The sequence below is a fragment of the Chaetodon trifascialis genome, chromosome 22 (genome assembly GCF_039877785.1).
Source record: "Chaetodon trifascialis isolate fChaTrf1 chromosome 22, fChaTrf1.hap1, whole genome shotgun sequence".
NCBI classification, from domain to species: Eukaryota; Metazoa; Chordata; class Actinopteri; order Chaetodontiformes; family Chaetodontidae; genus Chaetodon; species Chaetodon trifascialis.
The window spans coordinates 3,724,822-3,744,893 of NC_092077.1; the positions used below are offsets into that span (position 1 = coordinate 3,724,822).

Consider the following 20,072-nt stretch of genomic DNA (forward strand, 5'->3'; position numbering starts at 1 on the left):
CTATTCAACCACCAATGAGAACTGTTAATGTTTGACTTTTGACTGACTTCCATTATAAGTAACAAAAATAAAATAAAATAATTTCCTCATATAATGATACAGTAAAATGATTTGTAAAAGTTCAGTGTTCTGCATTATTATTTTACAAACATGAAGTCGCTGTTGGAGTATTATAGTGATGTGACTGCTTTGGTGGGGATCGTGTGTGCGCTCCATGACAGGTGGCAGCACCGGATGTGGTCGGCGGCGCTTGTGTGCGTCTGCAGGGTATATAAAGGTATGAGCGGACACCGGCGTGGCCTCTGCGAGCTAAACATCACGGTCGGAAAGGGGTCGCTCACTTTCGGGGCATTCGGATGTCCAGCGGCTCTCCTGGCAGGACTGAACGCGCACGAGTCAACGGCACGAGGTGGGTCAGCTGTTTGTGTCGGCGTGGCCTTTGTTTTTAATAAAACGCTGACGTGTGTGTGGCCATTTAAACTTGAGATCCATCAAACATGGAGCGAAAGTTTCGATGCTGCTCTCAGAAACGAGTGTCGGCTTAAAGGACATTTGCAGTAAAGTTTGAATCGACTGCATGATATCAGGACTTGATTGCAGCATGAACGCAGAATGATTCATCCTCTGCCTGCGCTTTAATTGCTCAGCCTGCTCAGCTTAATTACCGAACTTCACATTCTGCGAACGTGAATCCCCACCCAACCCTCATAAGTATGACTCACGGAAAAGGATGCATCACATGCAGGCAGGGATCTTTAATTCGGGCAGACTGTCTGTTCCTGCACGGTGTTTGTGTTGCGTGTGTTTTGAGCCCGCTTTCATGATTCATCCAGAGAGAGCACGTTGTTCAGCGGCCGCTGTAAATGCAGTGTCACGGGGTTGGCGGCTGCCCAAACTGGGCTGAGTCCATCTCCATCTCTATTGAAACACTCAGCTTGGTACCAGCAGCATCTTTCCTCTGTTGCAGCTGCTTGACACAGATGCCTCACAGCTCCCTGTTTGCATTTTTAACAACTAAAACGTCCCCCTTCTTCCAGTGTGGATCTCAATATGGTGCAGCTGTCTCCTTCCCCTACCCTGGACGTCACCCCTCCACCGGAACGCTCGGAGGAGGGGGAGGAAAGACAGGAGGACCCGATGACGGCTGGTAGCCCAAAGGTGGGCTCGCCCGGTGGTCTGAGTGCCCTGCAGCTGAGCCTGGAGACGTCCACAGCCTACCACGGCTATGAAACCTACATAGAAGATGGTCTAATCTGCCTCAAACACAAAGTCCGCAACTTGGAGAAAAAGAAGGTAGGATGGTGACAGGGCAGAGTGAATAACAGGTTTAAAGGATGGACAGGTGGAGGCAGGCGTCTGGACTTTCTCACGTGTCTTTTCTTTCCACAGCTGAAACTCGAAGACTACAAGAGGAGGCTGAGCCGGGGTGAGGCACTGAACAAGGATCAGATGGTAAGACCCGGCTATGTGATGGCATCATATGATCCCACATATGTATGTGTTTGGGCTTTGTATTTAGGGTTTTCACCCACTTCTCGTCCAGGCAGCTGTGGAGAAGTACGAGGAGGTGCTGCATAACCTGGCATTCGCACAGGAGCTGCACAAAACCCTGGACAGCTTGACTCAGAATGTAAGTCTCTGGCAATCTGACTTCTCCTCATTTTGGGCTTTTTGAGTGGGAGCTCAGGTTAAAAGTCATTTTACATCCCACTAAGGGCTAAGTATGGTTTAGTTACTGCCTCCCTCACCATGCACCCTTGCTTTGGAGCATCAGATGTTGAGTTTAGGCCACAAGGCTCAAAGTGTGCATGGACACTTTTGAACGTCCTGGTTATTCAGTGTTTGGAATGCAGTGTGCTGGATTTATCTGTCTGAGTCTGCCCTGGTTTTGTTCATCTGGTACATGTAACTTGTAGAACCTTTCCAGAGTAATTTTTTTTTTTTAGCAGAAATACCACGTCGTCCAGCTCCAGCTTTTGTGACAATTTGTTGCTTTTCTTTGGCTGATGTGCTAAAGTGTATTTAAGATTTTGGACTGTTGGTTGGGCTAAACAAGCAATGCAAGAACATGAACTTGGGCTTTAGGAATTTGTGGCCTTTTTTTTCCTGACATTTTTTGAAATTGAAAGTTTCATGGGAAAATAATCACACGTTAATTCATAATAAGTGTGACCTCAACTGAAATTGAAATTTGAATGTTTCCCACTTGCTTTCTTGTTAGTTCTTCAAAGTACAGAATATAAACATCATGGAAACATGCCACTCTTCAACGTATTATACTTTAAGCCATTAAAGGATAGGTTTAGATTTTTTAGCTAGCCTAATGCATCACTTTGATGTCAAATGTACATTGAGAGTTAATTGGTCACTGCCTCATTCCTCCTGGTCATATTAGCAGTGACATGATGTAAATATTGTTTTGAAATGGATTTATCAAAATCTATCCTCTTTAATTGCATATTTTATATTACTGATCATTTCCCAAAGCTTACCCTGAGTTTTTACATAGATGTCCGTAGGGCTGAGACCAATCATAAAGCTGTCAATGATTTGGTGAGATCAATTTCATAAAATGACTTGTCAATGCTTTTTTTCCTCCTCTGTGCAAACCTATTACATTTAGCTACCTATATCTGATTTGACAGTAGAAATTCAATGAAACCAAGTCAAAGCCACAAAGCTTATTTTGATTTATTTAGTTTCTTTCTATGATAACTAGTGATTGTAATAAGTAATTGTAGTGTGTCAGTGTATAAATTGCAGTTCAGTGTGGTGCTTGATCACACTGCAATTAATGTACATAAACAAAGAGGCTAATGTTACCAGCCTTCTCTTTTTTAGCTACTGACTCTCAACCGATGTGACGTGATGTTGGGAAGATTTTTCTGCGGCCAATTCAGTTTTGAATCAACGGGGAACAAACACTGACATAATATAGTTCATACTTTGGTTCTGTCCAAACTTGAGAAATTTGTAACTGACAGTTTAACTTTTATTGGTGGTTGTAAAGTCTAGGGAAGTGATGGGGCATGTAAAGGAGGCATTGTTGCCGTGTATGGCAAATCCAAGTTCATCAGCTTTGTAACTATTAATTACAAAAGCAAAACAGTTTGAGGTCTTGGCCATCAAAGTGGGTATATCAAAGGATTCTTTTATCACTGACCTGTCTGACTCAAAGGATGCTTTCAGATCTTTTTCAAATATTTTACATGAATTGAATGAATCTGAATTCATCTTTATTGCCCTTATGGGTAATCTAAAATGGAACTGGCTTTCATGGACCTCAGATTGTTTTAAAGAACTGACTCCTTAAGCCATCTGCAAGTCATTAATGCACCAACAAGGCCAAATCCTAAAGCTCAAAATAAATCTAGCTTGCTGGTTTTTGCTTATAACAAAAACTAACAAATATACTTCAACTGGCATATTTCGTATGATCATTGTGTAGCGTTTGTGTCAGAAATACAAAAATCCCAAAGATAAAATCCTTTATCATTTTTAAATGACATTATAAAAGCTTTGAAGAGCAGCTGTCCTGCCCAATTCGTACAACAATGATCTTAGAGTTACTCTGATTCCAGATGTTGAACTGGCATGGTAAAAAATTCACTCAATTTTTTCTGTCCATATTATATTTTTGCTGAGCAGATTGCACATTTTGAGTGTTAAATGGTTCAGAATTTATTTTGTATATTGATGTCTGTGCAGAGGGCCATAAATCTGATTTCCATGAGATAACTCATGGTGGTGTCCCTCAGGGCTCCACCTCAGGGCCCTGGATTTTTTTTTCTCTTAAAAAAAAAGGGGGGGGGGGGGGGTAAGGATATTTACCCAAGTTAAAGTACATGAGTATGTGGATAGACAAGCTTCATTTAATGTACATATTGCTAATCTAGTTAAGAGTGAAGATAAGTGAAAATTGACTTTTATTTTACAAATTAAGTTTGTTTTGCTTTCAGTGTTGAGTAAAAACTTTTGGAGGCTACTCTTCCACTGATGATTGATTACAGTGATATATTATATATGCATGCAGCCTCCTCCATTTAGAGATGTTGAGTTTAGGCCACAAGGCTCAAAGTGTGCCTGGACACTTTGAAGGTCCAGTAGGCAATGTGTCACGGCCGATAAAGACCTGATTAGTTGTTCAACTGCAATCAAGTATTTCAGTGTTTGGAATGCAGTGTGCTGTGTTTCTTTTTCAGGCTCTGTTCATCTGGCACTTGTAACTTGTAACCAGCTCTTTTTAAGCAAGAATGGTTTTAGGGAGCACCACAGCACTGAATCAGCTCTTTTAGAGGGTCTCAATGATTTGCTACTAGTAGCAGATAATGGGGACTGTACTGTGACTAAAATGATTTTAGTCACATCTGGAAAATAGAAGTTCCTCTCAGTATGGGTAGTGCTTCTTCTTCCTTGGCCCCCTTTTCCTCAGGACTCTGTTCTTGCACCTCCTCTCTCTGTATATGCTCCCTTTGAGTCCCCTGATTAGGAAGCATGGCATCTCCTTCCATTGTTGAAATTGTTGTGTATTGAAAATACACAGCTATACCTACCACTTAAATGCCACAGCCCTCACTCATTGCAGCCTCTATTTGTGTGTTCCTACGACATTAAAGGCTGGATATCCTACAACTTTTTCATACTAAATGAACTGAAAAGTGAGATGGTTCTCTATTGCCTTTATGAAGCCACCAGCATACTGTACAGGAAACTTGTCCCACCATCATCCTTTGTGAAACCCTATGCAACCCTTACCATGATTATGGCTTTTATTACCTCTCTCCTTGACTACTCTAAAGCATTGTACATGGGAGTCAGTCAGTCTTCACTCTCAGGTCTGCAGTATGTGCAGGATGCTGCAGCCAGGTTTCTAAATGTTCCCTCAAGTGAGAATATATTTCCCCTGTACTTGCATCCGTCCACTGGCTCCCTGCCAGTTTTGGAATCAGTTTTAGAGTCTTGTTACTTATTTTTAAAGCACTTCATGTATTTGCTCCCTTTTACCCATCTTACCTCTTTAACTCCTTATACCCCATCAAAAAGCATTCATGTCCTCTGACCAGTCACTTCTGGGCATCCTCCAGGGTCAGTGGAAGCTCAGGGGTGACTGCATTTCTCAGTTGTGGGCCTCAGTCTGTGGAACAAACTGCCTTACTACATCAGATCTACTGCCTCTATTGAGTCACAGCTCAAGGTCTTCCTCTTTTCTTTGGCTTTCCAACATACTTAAATTGCAACTACTAAATAGGTTTTTATAACACTTGATTTTTTTTTTTTTTTCTGCATTACCCATTGATTTTTATCTTGATCTCTGCTTGGATATATATGATTTTTGTTTTGTTTTCTGCTCTGTTGCTGTTCTGTGTAACACACTTTGGTCAACTGTGTTAAATGTACTATAAAAATAAATTTGATTTGACCAGAATCTTAAAGATTACAAGATTATTGATCCTTTACAGTTCAAAATCCATCTACTCAATGCTTTTTTTTCGTCTCCCCCTTCAGTCATTCATATTCGTGAATCACTTATTTTTTACATGGAAAACTTTTGCTACATGTCAAGCACTGTGACTTGACTGAAGCAATTGTTACTTCTGACCATGTCATGCATCTCCTACTGATTCCTTATACTAAATCTCAGCTCAAACTTGTTGCAGCAGGGAATTGTGTTGCTATAAATGGGTGTACATGTTCTGCTTTGTAAAGACATGATCAATGTTATTCACTTCAACCACTTCAGTGGTTTTAATGTTGTGGCTGATCAATGTATGAGCAGCGTAGGAAGACTGGGAGTCGATTGGCTTATCCCATTCATCCAGTAGCTCCATCGAGACTTGTAGCAGAACTTCACTCAGTGAAATTCTGACTGGCCAACAGGAAATGGGAAATTAACAGTTAACAAAGCAGTAAGAGGAAACAAAACTTTTTATAAAAGTGCTTATACCTCAGGGTTCAAAGGTGACCCTTCATTAATGTGACTTTCTAAAACTGCAAATTCAAACCGTACTAATGAACTATTATCTAATCAACTTTTTGATAAACATGCTATAAATTCAATTTGAGTACAAATAGAACACAATTTATGCTGACATTCCAGACAGCCTTTTTGTTTTTCCCTAGTGAATCTAGTGAATGTGGTCTACTAGGACAACTTTGAATGGTCACTGCACCTCTTCCTCACATCCATCATAGATGACTCTCTTGGTATGTGGAAACATAATGGCATAGCAACACGAAGGCCCTTTTTATTGAAAATATTTACCACCTTTGAACAACTGTGAAATGTATTTAACTTTCCACAAACCCACTTTTTCCAGATTCCTTCAGGTTCATAGTTGTATCAAAGCCATTTTGCCTGATGAATTACCTATACTAGTCAATAGTCTAATTCACCTTTCACTGGAGGTTCTGAATGACAGTAACAAGGTCTGAATGGGAGGGGGATTTGACAACAGAGTGGTCCTCAAAAGGGAAAGGAAGGAGGTGAAATTAAACTAAATTTACCTTTTTTAAAATTTAATTTTAAAAAAGGTAAAAATGTAAAAATGACATCTTTTAAAACTTGTGATTTGTGCTCCTGCATCCACCAGGTAATAATGGGCATTCAAAACACTGCTTGATCAAACTGTAGTCTGAAACTCAAAGATGTGACAGAGTTCAGTGGCATGTTTTCAAATCACTCCTTGAATCCTCCTGTGGCTGCAGTTGCTGAGAGCTCACAAGAAAGCAGTGAAGAAGGAACAGGTGGCGAAGGTGGAGGTGGAGAGGAGGCGTCTGACCACTGTGCTGCAGGTCCAGCACCTCCTCCACAGCCTGCAGCAGGAGCATGTCAGGAGAGACCTGCTGGCTGGACACAACCAGGCACCTCGCATCCCAGCCCAGCAGCTGCATAGCCTGAGTCAGCTCTCCACCCTGCTGGGAGTCCAGAGGAATAATAGACTGAGGTGAGTGTCTTCAGGGCACCCTTTATCTTTTTGTCATTATAGATAAGCTGTGCAGTGACCAGAATATCTGTAGAGAGTTGATGGTGTCATTAAACAGTACAGTGACTCTGCATTTACATCAGCAGGTGCTGAAATTTCTTTCAATATTCCCAATTCCTCTCATCCAGCCCGCAGCACCCACACGGCATCGATTCATTTGTTGAATGATTGACTACTTTCTGTTAAATCACTGCTTACATTAGCTATTTTTGGCCACAAACTGTCAACAGAGAGGAATAGAGGATCGAGCTGGAGGTTTTTGTGTGATCAATTTGCATTCCTAATTTAAAGCAAATTGTGTAATTCATACAATCTTTCAAATTATTTGGATAGTACAAGTTTTTGTTTGTAGAAAGGAGGATCTCAGTGACACTCACAGTATGTGCTGCTTTTAAACCATTCATCTGTGTACCTGACTTGGTTAGATCTCCTTGGTGACGCTGCTGTGTGCAACAATTGGATTTCACTCTCTAATGCTTATTAGTTGCACTTCACCACCTGAGACACATGAAGTGGCTAAGTGTAACTGGGATACAAGGTTTCTGTATCTGATACAGGTGTACTATTTTATTTTATATGAAAGGGGTAAATGCTTATATTGTGCATGTTGTAAAAAGTCCTTAAAGTGTGGGGATTGTAGTGCAATGCAAGCTTTCATGGTATAAAGAGAGCCTCCTTGTCTCACCATGGGCTCTGGGCTCCTTGATAATCTCTCATCTATCTTCACTCTAGCTTAGAGGAACAAATGGAGCAAGCAGCTCTGTGCTACTTGGACCTATTGGAGGGGAAAGACAAGCCAGTGGCTGGATCCACATGTGAGTATAAATCCAGACATCTGAGCTTCGTCGAGTGAGCCCCATACTTTGTCATCATGCTAATCCAGACTCATATGCTTTTTGTTTATCCCCATGCTGCTGGCTTCAGTTCTCCCCACATAGAGAGCAACATACACACTGAACATGTGCACCAAGTTTCATTCATAGCTGATGAAGGGGGGACAAATAGCAGAACAGTGCACAGTTCTTGAAATGCTGCAGGCTTTGTGGTGATGAAACAGAATTAAATGAACTGAAGTGATTTTGCTCAGTTTTTTGAAACCTGAAACCAACTCATTGCTGCTTGTGGCTTTAATTTTGTCTAATTAGGCTGCTGCCTTCTGTCGAGTGCCAAACGGTGTGAACCTAGAATTGACACTAAATTTTGTAATTGTTTTTATTGAAGAACAAATCTCTATCAAAATGGAATTGAACACCTTACTGTTTTTTTGCATTGACATTTTTTTTAAAACTGAGGATGAGTTGCGGTGGCCTGGTCCTGCTCCAGCTCACTGTAATAAGCCTTCTCTTGCTAGTTTTGAGCTAAAAGGAAACTTATACTTTATTACAATTTAGGTCAATCTAAGAAGATAGAATGTATCAGTGATGAAACACACTGCACTTGCCAAAATAATACAGAGATTCAGAATGCTCTGACTACAGACTGGTCCAACTGCACTGATTTCAGGTGCTCATTGAGGTTGTCCCCAAGCAAACAGGTTAGGCCAAACTCATTTGGTGGAAGTGGAAAATTACCCAAACTGTCCATATAGTTTACAGACTCAAGTAGTTTAGATGATTTACATCATCTGTTGGGTTGTTTACAACCTGATTTCTCATTTCTTGCCCTCTTCTACTTGCTGCTGCTTTCCCAGTTCTCAGCAATTACTTCAATGATTATGATAAAACTAATTGAAACAATGATCTGTAATAAACCATGAATTCCTTTTGTCATGTAGAGCGGGTTCACCTTTAGTTGACTCTTTATCTTTTCAGTTAAGCTGTTAAAAGAGGAGCTCACCAGGCTGTTGAACTGCAAGTACTTCAGTTGTCTTCCACCTGCACCCAACAAGTGCCCTGAGCTGGCACTGAGATCAAGCAGCCACAGCAGTAAGATGATAATGTTTTCATTAACTGTGAAACTAACCACCTATACGTGTTAAAGATGCCAGAAATTGGGTTTAGACATTAAAAAATCCTGCCATGTCTGAATATGGTGAATTGCAGATTCTGTTTCTTTCTCTTTTTCTCCTGTCAGCCACATCAAAGTCAAAACCAGATGAAGTTTCTAAGGAGGTGAGACACCCAGTGTTTTTTAAACGCTGTATTTCAGTGTTGTGTGCATGTCAGACCCTATTTACACCTGGTATTAAAATGGATCTGTGTCTGGACACATTCTCTCTGCATGTTAATTCAAGGTGTAAATGCATTGTGATGAAAATGTGATCAGATCTGCCTGACCACATCTGGAGGCAGCCTGGCTCACATTCTGTTTGAAGTTGGAATCTTTTTTTTTTTTTTATACAGATGTATACAGTGTATGTGGATCCCTTCTTAAAAACAGGTGTAAATGGGGTATCAGTGTTGTATAATTCAGTGCTGTGCGTGACTGGAAGCATGCTCCAGGATCTACTGATGCTCTGTTGGTGATATGCAGTTTTTCAACAGACTGTACCAGAGTGACACAGCAACTCCTTCCGCTCAGAACTGGAAGGAGGACTTCCGTGCCATGAGGGAGCGGGAGCCTCCTGACTGCTGGGATATGGAGTTGTCAGATGGAGCCGTCTCGCCCAAAGCTGCGGTCCACAAACCATGGAGAGGGGCTGCCACCTTCATCCCCAAAGTCATCAAACAGGCTGCTGAATGCAAACAGGTGAGGTCTCATTAAACCTTACAGGCACAGGACTTGATATTGCAACTCTGTTTATTTACAAAAGGTGGATAACTTTAACATGTGTAACTTTGCTATACATAAATGCATAAATGCATGAAGTGAGACTGGCTTGCTTAAAACTCTAAGCCTTCATCTGTAGGATTTCTAGTGCTGGTAAGCAGTTAAGAGACAGTGGCAGATTGTACAGCGCACTTTTCTTGGGAGGAATCACAACTTTATCTCAAATTGTTGACTCCAAAGTTTTATTGCCTTAACTTTTGTTATTCATGTCCTTTTTCAATGTAAAATGGTGTTTACCAACTAACTGTCTGTACTGACTCAAATTAAACATGTACGTTTTAACCTGTTATCACTACAGACCACAAAGTATGCATTCGTCATAGTCAAATACACTGTAGGTTTAATTTGTACAAGAGTGACAAAGCATTAGTCAGAGTGATCCCAGGGGGGTGTTTTTAGGAGGAACTGTAAAAAGGCAAAATGATCTTAACTAGTGTTTTGGACAGTTAGTTGTAACGTTTTCCACCCTCATTTACATTAGTTGAATGCTGCTCTATATTGTGATTTAGAGATGGAGGCCTACAACAAGCTTGGGCCACGTGCTTGGCATTCATTCACAGATTTTGCTCCACATAGTATTTTGCTTTCGAGCTGGATGTTAAGTTATTGAAATTCAAGTGTTACAATGTTCAGCCTTGGTGTTTAGTTATGACAGTTGTACAGCACTACACACCACTGTACAGCTGTGGAGGAAGTTTTCATATTCTTAAGTAAAAGTACACATAATAAATGATTAAGCATTTCGGATGTATTTGTACATACTGCCGGGTACATCAATTTATAGACTCAAGTACAACTACCCCAAATTTGTAAGTACAGTACTTGGAAAAAAAATGCACTTCATTACATTCCACCACTGCTGTACAGTAACTCACAAGGGGAAAGACACAACTGTGATTTTTTTGTTTTTTAATTTTTAGGTTGTGAGCTGATCTTTGTAATGTCATTGTACAGAATGTTTTACATTACAGCACTGGTTTCTAAAAACAATTTTTGCATGATGTTCTCCCTAGAGAAAAGAGAGGAGAGCTAAAGGAGCGCAACATGCCAAATCGGTGAGTGCAAAACATTTAATGTGTACAGATGTCTCAACAATTTGCAAACCTCCTCATGCAATTCCTGACAGGTAGTTCACATGGATATGCCTGTGGAGGTTTTCAACTCTCCATCTGCCTTACCCAAAGACCCCATCCTGAGGAAGCAGCACCTAGAGGACCTACTGACGAAGATCCACGGCTCCTTCACCTTCATGCAGGTGAATTTTGGCTGTTTGCAAACCCATGAACATCTTAACCACCCTGTGCAAGATGGAATTAAAGTTGCAAGTAGTGGTCAAATGGCCCTTGTCACTCAGTGGGTTTTCTTTATTTTCTACATTGTAGATCAATACTGAAGACCTCAGAAGTCTCACATGTAAATTGCATAAAAATGGTGTCTTGTCTCATGACCTATGACATCATCATTTGAGATATTGACTATTCCTTTGTCATTTGGCGTCAGATTATCAGATTTAATTTGGTTTGGTACATTCGGTTGTTAGAACCCTCAGACTAAACGAAAAGTTTGCATAAAATACAGGAAAAACACTCAAAATTGCAGATTTCTGGTCAGGCAGAGTTAAGCCAGTGAGAAGAGCAGTGTGTGTACCAGTTATATCCCAGCTAAGACCTGCCAAATATTAGGAGGCACTGTAGAGGTCACCGAATATGCATGGCTCCCAATCACTGTATATTCTCGCAATGTTTATGGGTAATGTTGTGTGTGCCAGTTTTCCTTTTGAATTTGAGCATGCCAAGGGTGTCAAAATGTGACTGAAAAATAAAATTCTGATATAAAAATAATTAAGAAGTGCTATAGAGCCAACATGCCACGCCAATTACAACATTGAGTCATGTGTCACCAGTGTGACCATGGGTGCAAATTCTCATGCATTTTTGAAGAACCTAGAGGCCTCAAACATGTGTTTTGAAAATTCAAATCAACCCACAAAATCCAAAATGGTGGACTTCCTGTTGGGCAAACTTGCTTAAAAAAAAAATAAAATAAAATAAAAAAAATAAAATAAATATATATATATATATATATATATATATATATATATATATATATATATATATATATATATATATATATATATATATATATATATATATATATATATATATATATATATATATATTGTTTGTTCACAATAGCTAAGGCAATGATCCCACCAATTTTTGTGCAAAGCAATTTTATCCCAAACCTGGTGTGTGTTTGCAGCCCACACCAAAGCCCAATCACTGCAGAACTTGGTGTGTAGTGTGCCAATTTTTGTGAGTTTCTAAGTTTCCCAAGCCTCTCAAATGTGTTGCAAATGTAGAGAAATGGTAATCTCTACAAATACAACAGGTTCCTTGCACGTTTGGTGCCAGGCACCATTGGCCCTGTCACCCACAGTGATCACGCCCTAACTTTGAGTGCTTAGTCAGCTTTCCAAGTGTTGGCAGTTGAAGGTTTGAGAATGATCCTGTCCTTTTCAGGACTCTCTTCTGGAAGGAGAGATCTCCCCCACTCATGACCACCCCAGACGGAAGAGACGGCCGTCTGGATCTCCATCCCCTCTGGGTAACTTGGAACAAATCAACAAATTTAGTAATTTGACAAGACAATCGCAACTCAGGTCATCTTAGTAGCTTTTTCTGGAGCGTTAAAACCACTTTGGTCACTTTGTCTCCATCAGGTTATCTGAGGTTGTTCATGTAATATGGAAATGCATTTGATGTTTGGTTTGGATTTAACCAAACACCATTTACTCAGGACGGCCATGGGACCTCTTGGGGTACCTGTACATCAGCCATCTTGGATAACTGGTAGCATGAAGATGGTTATCAACTGATTCTGTTAACTGAGTCTGTCAGTGGACTTATGAGCACATTCATGTGAGAGGTGGTGTTATGTGTTATGAATGAAGTCCTTCATACAAATTGAGATGAACAGGTGAAACACTGGAATATTAGGTTATGGCTGCAGCCAAAGTAATTCAAAAGGTGAAATATAAACAATGTAATCACATAACTAGCAAAAGAAGCGGTAGAAACACAGGACATCATTTTCAGATGTTAAAATTAGGCTGAGGCTGTATGTGGATAATGCAAGAATAATGTTCCTAGTATAGAATGAGCATTTGCTTTGCTGACTGAACAAAATGATTGCTTTCAGATGCTTCATGTGCCTTGAATATTCATCAGACTGTTTCTGCTTCCAAAGCAGAGAGAAGGAAAGTAATATCTGAAATATCAACAAATATGGGATGGATTGCTATGATATTTTCAAACATTCATGGTGCCCAGATAATGAATCCTATTGACTTTGAACCTCTGATCTTTCCTCATTGTGGCCATGACACTTTTGGTGAAATATATTTCTTGGCTATTTATTGGACAAATTACCATGAAATTTGGTACGGATCTCGAAGTTTCCTGATATATCCTGACTTTGGTGATCCCTCAACTGTTTTAATGTACCATCATGATGTCAAAATCTCAATTTGTTTAAGACTTTGTTTTATAAACAGATATCTGCAAACTATGACATTGCCATCAGCTTCAGCAGTATTTGTGTTTTGTGCCAATTAGCTCGCTAAAATGCTAACTAGGCTTGTGAATATGGTTAATGGTATACCTGTTAAACCAGTGTTTTTCAAATGGGGGAAATCCATATCCCAAGGTAATTTTGGAGTACTGCAGGGATATGTGAGAGTTTTGTTTTGTTTTTTTGTTGTTGTTTTGTTTTAATGTTATTTTATAAAAATATCAGTCATGCATGACTCTTGAATTATTAACTATGGTCAACTGCCATGAAACTGCACATAAGAAAGCAACAAATGCAATTACAGTCACAATGACTGAGCTGGAAGCCTGTTTCAGCTTTGAATGACAGACAAAAATCAAGAAAATAGATCTGTGTTTGAAACAGCAGCCATAAAGCTGAAAATGCAGACAAAGAAGTAAAGAAACGGAGACAGCAAGATGTCATTACTATCAGGAAGAATATGTTTCAGTGGGATTTATCTCAGTGAGCTACAATCCTCCCAAAGCCCTGTACATTTTTTTTTTTTGAAGCCAGCACACCTCCAATGACATGTCATATTGGTAAGACTCCAGTGTTTAAGATCATACTTGCGATCATCCCAAGAACACGTCTCCACAGCCTCAGCCAAAGCACTCGAGGCTTCCTTTGCGGTGTCCTTGCTCATAGCTATAGCCCAAAAGCCATTCACTATAGCTGAAGACCTTTACTTCCAGCTGCTGTTGTAATGGCTCAGACTATGCTGGACAAATGCAGCAGATAGATTAAAAACTGTGCCTTCATCAAAGTTTGCCATAGAATAGATGTGATGGGAACAGACATTGTTGATCCTATGGGAAAACTTGGCAAATGCCATCTTGTTTGAGGACACAGTCTGGCTTGCAAAGCTATGCTCTCAGCAGACTGAATGTGTGTCTGCAGGGTAAAGACACCAGCACTCTCAACCTGTATGACAAAGTCGGTGGTTTCCTGAAGAGCTGGTCAAAAAAGCATGTGCAGAGGGGGCTTCACTTGCTTTCCTCTGGTGGATGCTTTTCTATCCATTGAGGATATGGAGAGTGCTCCTGTGAAGTCAATCGTAGAGGGACATTTGGCCAACTTGATAGGCAGTTTTAGTTCTTTCTTCCTGACACGGAGGAGAAATCTGCACAGCAGTGGGTGACGGACCCATTTCTCTTAAAGAACACTTCCTGTCACTCATCAAGAAAAACACTCTGTGTCATCTGACTGTAGCCTACAGATGACACTGTAAATCACACATCCATTTACAGTTTTGGATGTGTCTGATGACCAGAAATTGGTTTTCCATGAATTTAGTGATGGATTCGAAACACTGAAAATGTAGCATTTACATGTTTTTTGGTTACAAGGTTGTTAATAAATCAGACACTGATAGTGCAGAGGTGTATTGTACCTCTTTATATAGACTTGAGCATCAAATTCATATGAAAATTTGACTTGAATGATATCTTGATTAATCATTTTTGTTTTGTTTCCACCCACCAACTATCCAGCTCACACAGACTTGAGAAGCCAAGGTGATGTCCTTCCCAAAGCAATGCATGTAAGCTGTCTTTTTTTTTTTTTTTTTTTCAATCTATAATGAGTCAATTGTGACTTAAATTGAAATCATTTGGGCTTGTCATCACTTCATCCTCATCCCCCACTCAGTCCACCCCACTGCCTACCAGGCTTATGGAGCGCAAAGCCAGTCTAACAAATGGGGATCAGTGCCTGGAAACCTGTGACATGGAGCTTTCCCCGAAGGACCTACCTCATGTAAGAAGCAGCACATTGGCTGTGAGATGCAACATATTAACCCTGCAATTCTAAGTGCTTAAAGTTATCTTGTGTCTGCAGGAACGAGTGCAGTTGGCTGAAAGAAAGAAGTTTCCTTCACCACCATTGTACCGCAGGGAGTCGACCATCTCTGTCAATCTGGAGGAGAAGAGCCGTCCTCGTGTAAATGAGCATTCTCGTCCATGCCGACAGACAAAGCTCTGAGGCTGATGTGAAGTGTTGGAGATATGCTTTTAATGCTTTAAACTTTTGTGTTCCACAGACACCAGTAACAGAGTCACGGGAGCAGTCACCATGTAATGGGGTGGCTACATGCACTTCCACCCCCTGTCAGGGACAAACTTTCACTACACCCCCCACTAGGCGAACTCTGACATCTGCACAGTTTCAGAACATCCAATCAGTAAGTCTTACCAAAGCTGTGCACCATTCTCTTTTGGGTTTTATGTTACCAAGACCCAAAAGTCTGATGGCTCAATTCCTACTACAGCAGAAGGTCACCATTTAGTTCTGTCTTAGACGCCTTAGACTTTAAGGCACAGGTGTCAAACTCATTCCACAAAGGACCGAGTGGCTGAAGGTTTTCTTTCCAACCAAGCAGCAGCAGACCAGACTTGACTCATTTCATTAGCTGATCTCAGTCTTCAGACAGCTGATTGGTCAGACTGCATGCTCTTGATTGATTGGAGGAAAAACCTGCAGCCACACGGCCCTTTGTGGAATGAGTTTGACACGCCTCCATTAAGGCATCCAATCATGGGGCTTTTGCCTTTATACCTGGTACTACAAAGCCTTGTCCTTATCTTGAGTCTGGCATTGATGTTCTAATATGATATGCCTTTAATATTTCCATACTGTACAGATTGCATTTGCTAGACCACCTCTGGATGCAGACATTAATCTGTTTTTCCTTTATCAGAACCAGATCACATATTAATAATAGTAGGCAGAAATGGAGTGGCATAGCATGCTGGTGTACTGTTTGGTTGGATTGTGAGCTTGCTCGGTTGCTTTTCATGGCATTTTGCCAGACTGCAGACTTGGTCAAGGCACAAATCAACTCCACCTAAGACCCATACGTTTAGGTGGGGTGATCCTGGCTGCTTGTGCCAGATTTGATGGTCGCTACCAAATGTCATGTTACTGTAAATGCAAATGCTCTCAAGGGCTGCATAATTAACTTTTTACTACAGTTGCAGGATGACAAATCTCTGAAACAGCTGATTTTCCTGTGCTGGTTCAGTATAACAAGTTTAAGCCCATACCCAAGTACACTGAATAGCCACTGTAGTGTCCTCAAGATAAGTAAGAAAATCCCTTTATTGATCCCAAAGAGGGAAAACTTGGCTGTTACAGTACAAGGTAATAAGTAAGATTAAATAAACTTGAAAAATGGATACGTATATAAAATAAAAATAGATTAAATAGAAACTATACAATAGCAATCAAACCCATCAGAACAAATCAAATATGAACACAGAAGCATGATCAAATGACGTGGTCACTGAAGATACATTCCCACAATATCTGAACCATTATATCTAGATCTGAATGGAGCTTGCACACTTTCTGCATGCTTCTGTGGCGTCCATTTTCTCCTCACTGTAGGTCTTCAAGGTGAATGCCTCCTTACCTCAGAAAGGGGAACAGGACTACAAACCAGATCCTGCAGTTTTCCCTGAGCCCAGGTACAGCACTGCCAGTACCCAAACACCACCTGAGTTTGCTCCATCAGAAGACGAACCACAGCCTGGTATGTTGATCAAATGTCTGCGTTCTAAACTCTCAACCCACGTGTGCAACGAGTGGTCAAATCATTTCACGCTGCATCATCTCTCTAGTGTACCAGTCAGATTACACAGTTGGTAATGGTGGACAGATCTTCCCATCCCCGGCCCAGTCGGGTGGAAGTGTGAGTCGACCCGACCAGTCATACTACACGAGAGGATCTGTGAGAGGTATGGCACGTGGCGGCAAGGGACTGGCACAAACCTTTCGCTCTTCTGGTTGGCATCGAGGTATCTATCCTCTTGTTGGGTTTTCACCACTCCTGCATTTCCCTCCTCTTCTTTTGCTAGACATCTATTCAGGATCAGGTGCTGTAGCGTAGGTTTGACACATCCTAAATCTTGGTAGTTGTGAACTCAACAGTGATTTATTTATTCTATTTTTCTTCATTTTTTTTAATTCCTCAGGAGGGTCCTACATCCCACAGACTCATTTCAGGGACTCTGGCCCTCTCCTTTATGCTGCTAGAGTAAGTAATACCCTGTGCTCTGTGCTGTGTAATTTTCCGATGGGACACACCCAAGAACATCAAGCTTCCATGAAGATGACATTGGAAAACAGACAGTGAATGAATATTTGCTCCTTGTCCTCACTCATCCTGTTCTTTGACTCTGTAAGCTTATTGATGTCACTTGTGGTTCATTACATTTTGAACTAGAGACCATTTGAAACACACACTGACTCAAGCGAGAATAAGCTGATGTAAGCTGATTGATCTGGTTCTGGGATTTCATTTTGTCTCTACATTTGACAATCAAAGGCTGCTGTGCAGCAAATAAACATAAGCGCAAGCCAAGACATCAGTATGCACCAGTAATGTTTTGCTGCTTTGTCTGTCTGCATGTGTTTTATAGTCCCTCTGTGGTGTTTTCTCAGGACTCTGGATACCAACATAGCTATAGACGTGGAGGAGGGAGGCATAACTCTAGTGGTAAGAACACAAGCTCTAACTCTAAAGATCCAAATAATGATCTGTCAGGGAAGAGCTTTTACAGAAAACACCTGTTTAATATTCTCCCCTAAAGGACCAGTATCTAGGATGGAAAGATTTTATTGATGCCACTACTCTTCTTCTTTTATGCCCTTATGTCTGGTAGTTTATTGATATGTTTTTTTAATGGGGGATAACAAATGAGTCATTTTTAGATGTTTGTAAGCATGTCTGTGAAGTTACCCAGCCCTGGTAGCTGAGGAGAAAGGTGCTTGGCATATCATCAGCCAGTGTTTCTCAGGTGAAACTCTCTGTCATGTCTCTGATGAACTGGGTTGCATGATTTCAAGTATTTCCAGCACTTGTATGGGCATGAAAGTCCCCTGGGAAATGGAGTGACTGTTTAGTGATGATGTCAGAACTATAAGTCTGTACATAACAGCTGACAAACTTTGATCATGATGAGCATTTGAAAAGGGACATGGAGTCACACACATTAAGCATTCTGTTGCTGTGGTAATCATTTCAGTCAATTGTGGATCAGTGGAGTTTACAGTGCTTCTGATAAAATGTGCTTCATTTAAATCTCATGCTAACAGGAGCAATTTTCCTCAAACTTAAAGTACCCCTTGTGATTGGATCAGATGGAGATTGTTGTGTTCCCACCTCAAATAAGTCACTCCAGAATATGAAAGGGTTTGGAGCAGTTGTTTTGGTTAACAGCTAAGTATCAAGGCAGAAAGCTGAGTCCGGTTACACTGGGCTAAACAACGCAAGTCTGGAAACACCCTAGCACATGCATGTTGTTTGCAGAATCTGGTGTGCTACAGCCCTGCGCACAGCGTCATTGCACCCTGTTATCTCTTAACATGTTTTTTGTCTCAACTCTGCAGCCGCGTGGAGTGACTCTTCCCAGGTGAGCAGCCCAGACCGGGAAGGAGCCTTTACAATTGTGGACTCAGGTCATGGCGATTCACTGTCAGTCTCCACTGTAGAGGTCCCTCTGACTCCCCATGGCCACCATCACACTGCCCTGCTTCCCATGCAACTCTACCCGCTCTCCCAGCCGCTGCGAGTGGCATTCACTGCCTCTCGCACTGCCAACTTCGCGCCAGGCAACCTGGACCAGCCCATCGTGTTTGACCAGCTGCACAGCAACTTGGGGGAGATGTATGACACCCACATCGGCCGCTTCACCTGCCCCGTCAATGGAACCTACGTCTTCATCTTCCACATCCTGAAGCTCGCCATCAACGTGCCACTCTACATTAATCTCATGCGCAATGAGGAGGTGATGGTGTCGGCGTACGCCAACGATGGAGCCCCAGATCATGAGACGGCCAGCAACCACGCCATCCTGCCTCTCTTCCAAGGAGACCAGGTGTGGCTCCGGTTACATCGTGGTGCCATCTACGGCAGCACCTGGAAGTACAGCACTTTCTCTGGCTTCCTGCTGTATCAGGATTGAACTGTCGTCAAACAAACGCCCCCCTTCTGTGTGTGGACTGTTTGCTTTGTACTTGATGGTGATTAAACTGACATTTCAGTATTGTGGTCAGGCTGCATGCCAGTGCCCGTTTTTCACCAGAAAGCCCATTCATAACATAAATGTCAGTGGCCAAATGGTACCTGTATGATCTGTATTCACATTTGAAATGGGGATTGTGACTACTTGATATAAACCAAATATACTTCAGTCCCCATGAATGTGTAGTTCATGATGGAGGTGCTCCCTGTGACTGTGATACTAGTACATCATGTCATTTTGCTGTAAATCATCCCGTAGCACTTTGCCTGTTCAGCCCACAGGTCACTGATTTCAGTGAGAACTCTAATGCAATGTTATGAATTTGTGCCTTTGTTTTCTGAATGGCTTTGGATGACTGACCAGATGTTAAACAGCTAATGAACTGAATGACTGGCTGATTTATTGGATGAATTATAATTGACTCTACTATCAGCACATTGCTTGATGCTGGGCTCCTACGCATTCAGTCTCACCTTGCTGCGTGTGTGTGAATGTGAAGCTGAGGAAGGAAAGATTGTGTTTTCGGTGGTGGGTATGGTGATGAACACTTAAGGCCAATTTGTTGCACTAACAGACTACTGTGGAGAGATGGAAGTGGTCCCTTGATGTGCCTAAATAAAAGATGAGCAGTGAAGTTTGTGTGCTTCATCTTGATTTTTGTCAGGCTTTTGCAATTGCAGATGGAAGTCTTGTTTTAATTGCG

The 20,072-nt window shown here is 41.3% G+C and overlaps 1 protein-coding gene across 1 annotated transcript; it reads left to right on the plus strand.

The window, feature by feature from the left end:
* The first annotated feature begins 299 nt into the window (after positions 1 to 299).
* caprin2 (caprin family member 2) lies at positions 300 to 20,001 on the plus strand. The gene is made up of 21 exons (XM_070992139.1): positions 300 to 409; positions 1,038 to 1,293; positions 1,390 to 1,452; positions 1,544 to 1,630; positions 6,706 to 6,944; positions 7,716 to 7,798; positions 8,795 to 8,908; positions 9,057 to 9,094; positions 9,456 to 9,671; positions 10,766 to 10,807; positions 10,879 to 11,007; positions 12,275 to 12,359; positions 14,837 to 14,886; positions 14,994 to 15,101; positions 15,183 to 15,284; positions 15,385 to 15,525; positions 16,731 to 16,875; positions 16,964 to 17,080; positions 17,318 to 17,379; positions 17,787 to 17,841; positions 18,735 to 20,001. The coding sequence occupies exons 1-21, from the start codon at positions 357 to 359 to the stop codon at positions 19,307 to 19,309; spliced, it is 2,760 nt and encodes a 919-aa protein (XP_070848240.1). The 5' UTR covers positions 300 to 356; the 3' UTR covers positions 19,310 to 20,001.
* Positions 20,002 to 20,072: the final 71 nt, after the last annotated feature.